The 11,951-nt window shown below is 29.5% G+C and overlaps 1 protein-coding gene across 1 annotated transcript; it reads right to left on the reverse strand.

Moving 5' to 3' along the window:
• Window positions 1–526: 526 nt before the first annotated feature.
• Window positions 527–11,584, reverse strand: LOC145318127 (uncharacterized). Its single transcript, XM_080159476.1, has 3 exons — window positions 11,574–11,584; window positions 10,948–11,184; window positions 527–650 (listed from the first exon to the last, which is right to left on the reverse strand). The coding sequence occupies exons 1-3, from the start codon at window positions 11,582–11,584 to the stop codon at window positions 527–529; spliced, it is 372 nt and encodes a 123-aa protein (XP_080015602.1).
• Window positions 11,585–11,951: the final 367 nt, after the last annotated feature.

Below are 11,951 nucleotides of genomic sequence, written 5' to 3' on the forward strand. Positions count from 1 at the left end.
AATGGGCTGTTTATTGCACTAGTAACAAAAGTTTTATAATAGCGTTTTCTAATTTGTTGGCTTAACAACTTGTGGGACCTAGTAAATTTTGATTGGTTGAATAAATAAGTTCAGTGTTCAAACGTTTCAACCACTAATATTCATTTAGACAAGGGGTAAGTTTGTGTATCTAAATTAGGAATATACATCAATTTATAGGCCTTCATCTTATACCTTTAGATGTGTTTGAGTTTATCTGTCTGTTTGTGCTAAATGATCTTGCTAACTGAAGAACCGATATGGTTCTCCTTTAGAATTTAACTTCTCAATTCTCACTTCTTTTTAAAACTAATTTGAAAGTCTAGCACAAAACTCCTTCTTTTATTAGTTAAAGTGAGGTTAAGTTATGTTATATTTGGCACTGCAGTTATTGGCCCTGCAGGGTTAGAGTCCCACTAAATACTATTATTTTATGTTTTATATTGAAGGGGTGGGGGTGCTTGATAGCAACTTTAAGGGAAATCACCATCACTTCATCATGTTAAGATTAAGTATTTATTATTCCTGGAAAACTTTGTTGTTTAACTGGATGGATGTTGATGGTCATGTCCGCGTCCCGCTGGTACTCGTCCCCGCTATCCTCGGAGTCACTCAGATACTCACATTTCAACCTAGGACAACAAGAGGATAGATAGTAGATAGCTAGAGGATAGATAGTGGATAGCTAGAGTATAGATAGTGGATAGCTAGAGGATAGATAATGTGCAGGTACTCGTCCCCGCTATCCTCAGAGACACTCAGATACTCACATTTCATCCTAGGATAGCAAGAGTATAGATAGTGGATAACTAAAAGATAGATAATGTGCTGGTACTCGTCCTCGGAGACTAAAAGATACTCACATTTTAATCTAGAACGGGAGGTCAAGCACTGCTTCTGAAGGAATCTATGATTAGTCTACATATTTATTATATAAATTGGCACTTTTAATTTTATTTTAAAATATAGTGCCTAACAGAATTACTCCAAAACTTAGCCAAACGAAGATAGACCAACATGACTTTTATAGAGCATATTAAAATATTTAAATAAAACAAAAACAAAAATTTAATGTTTTAAAAATATAAGTATATTTTGGGTTATACAAAAATATATATGTAATATAGAAAATAATTAAAATACGAATATTAGAGAAAATTTTGTTTATCGTCATGATATGAAAAAATTCAACTTTTAAAATAAAAAAATAGTTACGCCTAGCGGCAAATAAATAAACTATTTCTATAAGAATTTTTTCTATTAGCAAATTTCAGGTGCTAGAAGATTCGACCAAAAAGGGGCCTTAATTAACCTTAAGAATTCAATAACTTTTGAAATGAAAAATATTACATTTTAGGAAGCTTTCTACATAGGTAATATTGGGATGGTTTTAGGCTATTTAATTTCTTAATAGCTTTTGACAATTTTTTGCTTTCTTTGTAACCCCATTAAATGTAGAGAGAAGTTTTTTTTGTATGAAGCATAAAATCTAAGTAACTACTCGACCGATTAGGTTCTCTATTTTAAGCAAGCTTTACATAAGTCATGTAATGGTATTAGGCTATTCAATTTAAGTCTTGGGTTGGTTTTAAACCATTTTAATATCCCCTCTCAGCACCTTCAAATAAAAAGCCCCTAGGTGCTAGTCTAATCTATAATACAAAGTAGAACGATGTCTGTCTGTCCGTCTGTCTGTCTGTCCCTTAAGATCTCGGTAACCACTGAACCGATCGGATTCTACTCTTCAGGGTATCTACCTATTGGTCCTGTGGTGGTTTTAAGCTATTTTCTTGGGGGCGAGGTCCCCCCCCATTTTTTTTTTTTTTTAAGGAGATTTCCATGGTTCTTTACGATTTTCGCCATAATTTTTTTTTATTACCTCTTGGGGCAAAGCCCCTAGAGGCTAGGGGCGAAGCCGCTAGTATTATATAAAGTAGTAAGTGTTTTTTGTCTGTCCCGAAGGATCTCGCTAACCGCTGAACCGATATTGTTCTCCTTTACAGTGAAGCTTCTTATAGGTCCTGGGAAGGTTTTAAACTATTTTTGGGGAGGGTGTCTTAACCCCCTCTTCCTCCCAAAAAATATTTTTTCACTCTTGTGAAACTCAAATTTAAAATGGGATGAGGTCGAATTTTCCCCCTCCTACCTTTAGTGCCCCTAGAGTCTTCCAGGGGGCGGAGCCGCTAGTATATATAAATAGCACTGGATGTATTGTTCATTTCAGATTTTGGAAGTATTTCTTCTGTGAATACCATCAATTTTAAATTCCATGGTTAGCAAGAACCATAATTGTTAAAGGCAAATTGCCGGCATAAATTAACTACCTGAGTCTAATGCAAAAAGTTGGCCTTGACAGACATACCATTTGTGATTTGTTTATATTTAATAAATGACTTTAAAAAGAAATGTATTTAAAATTAAATATCATACATTTAAAATAAAACAATATTCAATGATTGAAAAAATGTTTATGAATAAGTATTACGTAGTTTATACAGCTTATAATTTTCAACTGTAAAAAATCTAACGTATTATATTTGTAATAGCTACACCTAGCGGCTATTTCAGAACTAAAATTTAAACAAAAATTCTCTAATACTAAACGCAGATTAATTGCAACTTAATATAGGGTGCTTTATCCCTTTATAAAAGTAACAGGATGTTCGTGTGTATATCTGTTGTCGATGAAAATTAAAAATTATCGCGCATTCTGGTTTGCTGCGCTATTCATGTAAATTTAAAGTCCTTAACTATTTCTTGTCTAATTTATCGATCTTTCAATGCATGCTGTTTGGAAGCTATCTTGCATTTAAAGATTTTTAGTCAAAACCAATTTGGTGTTATGAAAAATCAGCTTTTTGAGATATAATTTCTTGGAAAATGCTAAATATTTTTTCTAATAAAAACGTTATTAGCCTATACTAGATATTGATTATTAATTTAAGTCAACGGTTGGAGCGATTCACAATGCGTTTTAAAATACCAGGGATATATGATATATCTTAATATAATTGAGCATTAGCCCTGTAAATATTCTTCGGCAATATAGTTTATGTGCTCGTCTATCTGATACATGAATCTATTAGTTTTATTTCAGTCAATAAAATTTTTTTAAAAATCAGCAGTGTTTCGAAAACATTTACAATTGAAAACTACTTTTTGTAATAAAAAAAAAAATTTTATCTTTTATTTCATATTAAAAAGAAATATAAATTAAAAATCTATCTATACGTGAGAAGAAAACATTTATAGTAAATTCAAAATGATACATCTAGCGGCAAAATTATAAACTAGATAGTACATATTCTTAAAGTTATTGATAAACTGTTCTAATTTTTACTATTGTTTGCTTAAAATATACATAAGTTTTTGTATCTTTACGTAATATTTAAAAGTCGCACAAAAAATAAAATCAATTTAAAATTCATATTGAAAAGTAACTCAAGGCTAAGTTAGTTCGTATAAAAACTTCTTAAATCTAATGCTTCTAAAAATAGCATAAAACTACCCTGGGACTTATGTGAAGCTTACATATAATAAAGAACTCATTTTGGTAAGCATTTATTGAAATCTTAAGCTACAGAAACACCCTAATTACTTTTTTATGACAGGATTAATTTATATCAAATAGTATGTAGTGAAATTAAGCTTATTTAATGTCCTAATATACTCAAAATTTCTAATACTAGCCCGAAATATATTTTTGGTATCAAGTCCATTTCTGTGCGCGATAGATTGATACTTCCTATTTGGCCTTTTTTACTATAGTAAAAAGATCAGATATCTTTTCAATTAATTTAAAAACAGTTACTACTAAAAACACAATTTTTGAAATTAAAATCTATTTAAAAAGAAAAAAAATTAAAAATCTATCATCTATGTGGAAAAAAACATTTTTAGTAACTATAAAATAACATACCTAGCTGCAAAATTCAAAATTACATATTGACTGTTTAAAAAATATAGATAATATTGCCCACTGCGTTTTATAGATATTTATATCTTTTTATAATGTTTTAGTAGCTTAGAGCCGGAACTTAACGTAATTAAATTAATGCGTAGGCATTTTAAAGCCCCACAAAAAAGATTTGCTGCGCCATCCCTGTAAATTTTAAGTTCTAAACTATTCCTTATTTTCTTTTCGGCCTTTTAATTCTAGTTTTAAAGATATGCAGACACCATAATTTTACAGCCGCCGTTTGGGAGCTAGCTGCATTTATAGATATTTAATCAAAACTATAACCTTGGAATTTGGTCTTGGTCCATTGATATTTCCAAAATCATATGGTATAGAAAAACAATTTTGAAAATATATATTTGGTTGAAAACTACTATAAAGTTTTATCTGATACAAAAATTCTAAGCAAATGAAGAAATACAGTTTTGATTATTAATGTACGTCAAGAGTAAGTGGGTTAAGATACGAATCATGTAGGACTAAAATAATAGAAATTTATATTACTGGGCAATGGCCCTCAAAATATTCCGGCAATAAATACTAGAGATTTGGTTAGAGTGGCGAGCAATTATACTGTTGAGTTTTATAATTATGTAAAAAAGAACTCATATGTTTTTAGTGTTTAAAACATTTACAATAAGAAACAATTTTTTGGAATTTAAATAATTTAAAATGTTTTACATTAAATCATAAAAAAGACATTTTATTTTTTAATTTTTACTTTATATAAGAAAAAAACATTTTAATTAAATTCAAGGATACATCTGGCGGCAAAATTAAAAACTAAATTTTACTTTAAAAATTTAGATATGCTAGCCTAATTCGTGCTTCGTTTGTTAGATATTTTTATCGTTTTATAATGTTTAAAGAGGCGGAACTTTACGCAATTTAATAAAAGCATAAGCATTTTAAAGCCTCACAAAAAATAAGATATATGTTATCCTTATAATAAAGTAACCAGGCGTCTTTGTGTCTGTCTATAGCTAAATTAGCTCATCGCTAACCACTGGACTGATATTATTATCCTTTTACAGTGAGTAGCTTCTAGGGAAAGTTTATTACTTGATTGAAGGGGGAGGGGGGGGGGCCTCCACCCTAGCAAGAGATCGCTCCTGTTAAAAAAATATAGATGCGTAGACGCTTGCTCATTAAACGACAAAATTTTTGTTTTAAAATCTTAGAAAATAGACATAAATATTTGCTTTAGAACACGTGGAGGCAGGGGACATTGGGCTGTGTATTACACTAGTCCCTAAAGTTTTATAATAATGTTTTCCTATTCGTTGGCTTAACAACTTTGGGGTTTTTTGATTTTGATTGGTTGGTTCATTAATCATTTCAAACACTAATTATAATCTACAGAAGAAGTAATTTTGTGTATCATCATTGGGGATGTACATCAATTTATCTTTTATTGTCTTATCCCTTTAGATCCCTGAGTAATATATAGTCTGAATATTTGGAATAGTGTCAAATATTTAGAGTTTATATATTATTTGGAATTTAGAGAACAGTTTCCTTTCAGTTTAAAATAGCCTAAAACCTTACCAGTATCTATAATATCATTTAAACTTTAGATCACTATCATACATATATATAAACTTTTGAAAACAATTTTTTTTGATACTACATGGTAGATTAAGGTTTCTGTTAGTAATATATAAAATGATCAAATAAATTGATGTAAATACCCAATAATCATACACAAAATTATCACTTCTGAAGATTATAATTTGTAGTTGAAACGTTTGAGCACTTAACTTATTGAACATTTAATCAAAATTCAATGAAAGTCCCCAAAGTTGTTATAAAACTTTGGATACTCGTGTAATAAAGAGCCCATTGTCCCCTCCCACGCCACACTGACAAAATTATTATCTGAAAGATAAATTAGAGGATGGGGGAGGGGATAAATGACATTTTTGTAAAATATGAAATATTACCGTATATTTTGTGTGTATATTATGGAATGTAAATTTTGAAATTGTGATATATCATTCTAATATTTAGACCAAATAGTGTCATTCACTTCAACATAGATAGATAGATAGTTGGATAGATGGATAGATAGATATTGATGGAAAAATGGATATAGCATTTAATATTTAGACCAAAAAGTGTCATTCACTTCAAGATAGATAGATAGATAGATGACAGACAGATAGATAGATACATAGATACATAGATGACTAAATATCATTCTTATATTTAGACCAAATAGTGTCATTCACTTCTAGATAGATTGATATACAGATAGATAGACAGACATATAAATATATAGATGGATAGATAGATAAATATTTATAGATAAATTACTAAATATCATTCTTACCCAGCATATACTTTTATCGCATTATTTTAAGAAACATGTCGTATTAATACGTCCTTAATGACGTAACTTTTTTATTACTATACAAATGATGTTTCATATTTTTTAAATTTTTTTAAAGGACGTATTGTGTACCAAAAACACGTCGTTATCTTTAAAAAAACGTCACAAAAAAATATAAATAATAACAATATTTTGAATTTAATGACATTTTATCTTAAATAACGGCGCATTAAAACGTCAATTTTTCCTTTAAAACGTCCAGAAAAACAAGATGGCCGCCAAACTTTCAAAATTGTATTATAATTTTTTATTATTTGTGGTAAATAAAATGATTAAATTTAATTCAATTTGAATCATTTAAGGCTGTATTAAGACGTCGAATTTTTATAAAACGTCAAAAAAAACAATTTGACTACCAAATTTGGTAATGTATTATTTACTTACAAACAAAATAGTAGAAATAATTCAGGGTTAAAATTAATCTAACAATTTTGAATCAAACACATAATATGTTTCTATTATTTCATTGCTTACTATAAAGTTTCATGACCTATATATATGGTTCTATTCTTTCTAGAAGGTCTCACCAAAAAAATTAGTTTTCATTATATACATGCATAAAGGAACTAAAATATAAATTCATAGTGGTGTCTGTATTCTAATATCCTGCATTTCATTACAGAATAATAATTGTCAAACTAAAAATAAGGTCAAAACATTGAGAAAACAAAGCTAAACAATTAGTGATTTCAACTGCCATCTGGTGTCAAAATCAGTAACTATTTGATCCATTTCCTTTTTAAATTTATATAAGATCATTTTAATGCGTCCTTATTTATCAATATGTCATTTAAATTATTTAATTAATAAAGATGACTTATTACAAATAAAGAACGTTTTGATTCCACATTATTTATTTTATTTACTGTCACATTAATATGTAATTCTATAACATATATTAATATGTGGAAAAAAATAGAATATGACATATTGAAACAACCTTAATTTTTATATTTAATCAGGCATTAATTTGTAATTTCTTTTTTTAAGAAAAATAATGGCAAATAAAAAACAATTAAGGCCATATTAATAAGTCATTTTCTTTAAATACGTCACAAAAAAGACGTATTGAAAATTAACGACATGTCAATGCAACCTTTCTGAAGAAACAAAACCACTTTAGTAGATGCTGGGTATAATTAGACCAAATAGTATCATTCACATCAAGATATATAGATAGATGGATAGATACATAGATAGATGGATAGCTAGATAGATATTGATAGATAAATGAATAAACATCATTCTTATATTTAGACCAAATAGTGTCATTCACATCAAGATAGATAGATATATAGATTGATAGATGGATAGATAAATAGAGATAGATAGATAGATATATATAGATACATATATAGATGGATAGATATATAATATATTTAAGATAAATGACTAAATATCATTCTTATATTTAGACCAAATAGTGTCATTCACTTCAACTTAGATTGATAAATAAATAGATGGATGGATAGATAGATAATGATAGATAAATGGATATATTGTTCTTATATTTAGACCAAACAGTTTCATTCACTTCGAGATAGATGGATAGATGGATAGATAGATAGATAGTTAAATAGAGATAGATAGATAGATATATATAGATACATATATAGATGGATAGATATATAATATATTTAAGATAAATGACTAAATATCATTCTTATATTTAGACCAAATAGTGTCATTCACTTCAACTTAGATTGATAAATAAATAGATGGATAGAAACATAGATAGATGGAAAGGTAGATGGATATTGATAGATAAATGAATAAATATCATTCTTATATTTAGACCATGTAGTGTCATTCACTTCAACTTAGATTGATAAATAAATAGATGGATAGATACATAGATAGATGGAAAGGTAGATGGATATTGATAGATAAATGAATAAATATCATTCTTATATTTAGACCATGTAGTGTCATTCACTTCAACATAGATGGATAGATAGATGGATGGATAGATAGATGGATGAATAGATAGATGAATAGATAGATGGATTGAATACATAGATGGATAGATAGATGGATATATATATATGGATAGATAGACATATAGATAGAAGGATATATACATAGATAAATAGATGGAAAGATAGATATACATATATTAATAGATAAATGGATATATCATTCTTATATTTAGAGTTAGACCAAATAGTGTCATTTACTTCAAGATAGATGGATATATATGTAGATTAGCCTGTCCCGGATTTGAAAAATTTTGTTAAAATTTTTGCCCCCAGCCATAATATAGTTGATTTATGCAAAATATTGACACATGCAAAATATTTTTTCTGTAATGCAAAAATTGCGATGGTACAAGCACTGCAAAGTTTTCAAAATTTGCAAAAAGTTTTTAAAGCTCTTGTACCATCTCAATTTTAAAGATTTTTACAAAATTTCAATTCTAGTGTGTCTATATAAACCTGAAATTTACCAAAAAAAAATGGGGGCAGTCTCAATTCTAACATATAATGGAAGAAGGTTAGCAAGTAATTTTCCAAAGTAAAAATTGCCAGATTTATACATAAATAATGGGGTTGGGCTGGAATCGATAGATACAGATATCCGGCTGATTCATAATTCTGGATATCAAGTATTTAGGGTTATATTGACACACTAGAATTGAAATTTCGTAAAAACTTTAAAATTGAGATGGTACAAACATTAAAGTAATATATATAGAGCGATAAATAGTATATGTAACAATCACCCCTTCTCAAAGGCCTTTTACTAACTTTGGGTTGGGTCCTTGAAATCAGCTGAATCTTTCAAAAATGTAAATACAACCGGGTGCTGGCAAAAAAACAAAAGGCAGATTGTAAACTAATGTTAACACAAGGACGCCCAAGCTTTTTACTTTGTATTGGGGTAAAATTAGGGGTTCTATACGTTCAAGGAGAGTGATCAAACGTATTTTTAAAAAACTTGAGGGGTGTAAAATAAGAGATTCAAAGTCTAAAGGGGTAAACACCCCTAAACCCTGTACTTGGACGTCTATGTATGACCTTTAATGATTTCTGCATTTTTTCCTAGTTAATTTCGTTTTTGTATTGTTTAAATACTGTTCATTTGTTGAAAAATATTTTGAAAATTATCTCTTGATCTCATATAACTGACAATAACCCAAAAGTTTAAAATAAGGACATAGATAATTTTCCAACACCTCATGGAAAGCTCAACCCTTTACGGAAAAATAATTAAAAACAACGTAAATTCAGGCAAAAAATAAATTTGGGAACATCTGCAACATATTAGTTCTATATTTGTCGCTAGGTGTTACTAAAAAACTTGATAATTATGATTTACAAGAAAGTATTTACATAATTAGGAAAAATGTCTTGTTAATCATAAATAACTAGGTTGAAAAATACAGTAGTGTAAATCGGAAAAGATGATTATGAATATAATTTTATAGTCAGGAGCTTAGTTGTGAGAAATTGATAATGGCAGTTTCAAATACTTTCTATAAGTTTAGACAGAAATGGCAATTTTTCACAAAAATTGTCCCTTTCTTTTTCAAAAAGCAGAAGAAAGCATTAAACAGCTGAATTTAGAAAGCAAAGTTTAATGATATTATTTTCGTCTGCTGAGCCTTAGGTCTTTGCAATTGGAAATCAAATAGTAAGCACTTTATACATCTATACTATAAATTTATTGTACAAACTTTTTAAAATCTGCAAAAAGACCGTTTTTAAAGCTTTTGTTTCATCTCAATTTTAAAGATTTTTATGAAATTTCAATTCTAGTGTGTCAATATAAACCTAAATACTTGATATCCAGAATTATAGATCAGCCGGATATCTGTATCCATCCAATCCGGCCTAAGCCTATTATTTGTGTATGAAATCTGGCAATTTTTACTTTGAAAGATTACTTGCTACACCTTTGTTCTTCATATGTTAGAATTGAGACTGCCCCCATTTTTTTTGGTAAATTTCAGGTTAATTTTGACACACTAGAATTGAAATTTTTTAAAAATCTTTAAAATTGAGATGGTACAAGAGCTTTAAAAACAGGTCTTTTTGCAAATTTTAAAAATTTTGCAGTGCTTGTACCATCGCAATTTTTGCATTACAGAAAAAATATTTTGCATGGGTCATTATTTTGCATAAATAAACCTTATTATGGCTGGGGGCAAAAATTTTAACAAATTTTTTCTAAAACGGGACAGGGTAATGTAGATATACAGATAGATAGATATATACGTAGATAGATTGATAAATTGATAGATGAATAGATAGATGGATAGACAGATAGATGCATAGATAAATGGATAGATAAATATCAATAGATAGATAGATAGATCATTCTTATATTTAGACCAAAAAGTGTCATTCACTTCAAGATGGAAAGATAGATGGATAGCTAGATAAATAAATAGATAGATAGATAAATAGATAGACGAATAGATAGATAGATAGATAGATAGATAGATAGATGGATAGATAGATAGATAGATAGATAGATAGATAGATGGTTTGATATATAGATTGATAGTTAGATAGATAGATGGATAGATGGTTTGTTAGATAGATTGTTAATTAGATAGATAGATAGATAGACATACCTCATAGTAATATGCTTGGACTGAACGCTTCCATCCGACCGATGGGATTGTCCCGACCTTTGTGACCGCTGTGACCGGCCGCTGGGCCGTGACCGCCGGCTAGTAGTCGATGACCGCTCGGACCAATCCTTTTTAGCCGCTGATAAAGTTTTGGTGGTTGAATCGACGGTTTCTGACGGCGGCGGTGTTTTTTGTTTCTTGAGTTCGCCTTCTAGTTCTGTTCTTGCACGGCGGGCCCTAAAAATGAATGTATTAATATGGTTTTCTAAAGTAGTTGAATGCTGTCTGGGGGAGAGGACATTGGGCTGTTTATTACACTAGTCCCCAAAGTTTTATAAGTTGGCTCAACAACTTTGGGGACTTTTATTGAATTTTAATTTATTGAAACATTTTAACCCGTAATTGAAATCTAGAGAAGTGGTAATTTTGTTATCATTATTGGGTAAGTACATCAATTTATCGGCCATTGTCTTACCCCTATAGACCTAATAAACTACAAACAAGTCAAGTGAATGGAAATTCAAAGATTCACATTTTGATTCCATCGCTAAAGTATTTGGCAATAGCTCTAGCATAGTCAAGATTGTCCAACTACAGTCCAAAATAAATGGTTCAGGACATCTTACCCAATTAACATTTATTTCAGCTCTGAAACTCACAGAAGCCAGGCCGTCAGCTATTTACGCAACAAGTGCAAGGCCAATGGACTTCAACAGCCTAATATACAATTTTCTCTTTCAGGTTTTCCAGACGTACAAAGCAGAGTTAAACAGACAACTAGCATCCTACACAATCTGAAGGCCAACAACGAAATCTCCAAATATTGTATTTCGAACTTTTGTTTATCAGATAATGTAATTATCCCTCTTTATCAGGTGAAATGCAGGAATGACAGTTCATGGAGCAAAACAAAAGAGTGTAAAACAGTTTCTTTTTTTAGCTCCGAGATTTCTGCCAAAGAAAACTCAGAACAAGTCCCATCCCTGGCCGATTTAATCAAAGAA

This window comes from Acartia tonsa, chromosome 4, assembly GCF_053477335.1.
Source record: "Acartia tonsa isolate MP-2025a chromosome 4, ASM5347733v1, whole genome shotgun sequence".
Classification (NCBI taxonomy): domain Eukaryota; kingdom Metazoa; phylum Arthropoda; class Copepoda; order Calanoida; family Acartiidae; genus Acartia; species Acartia tonsa.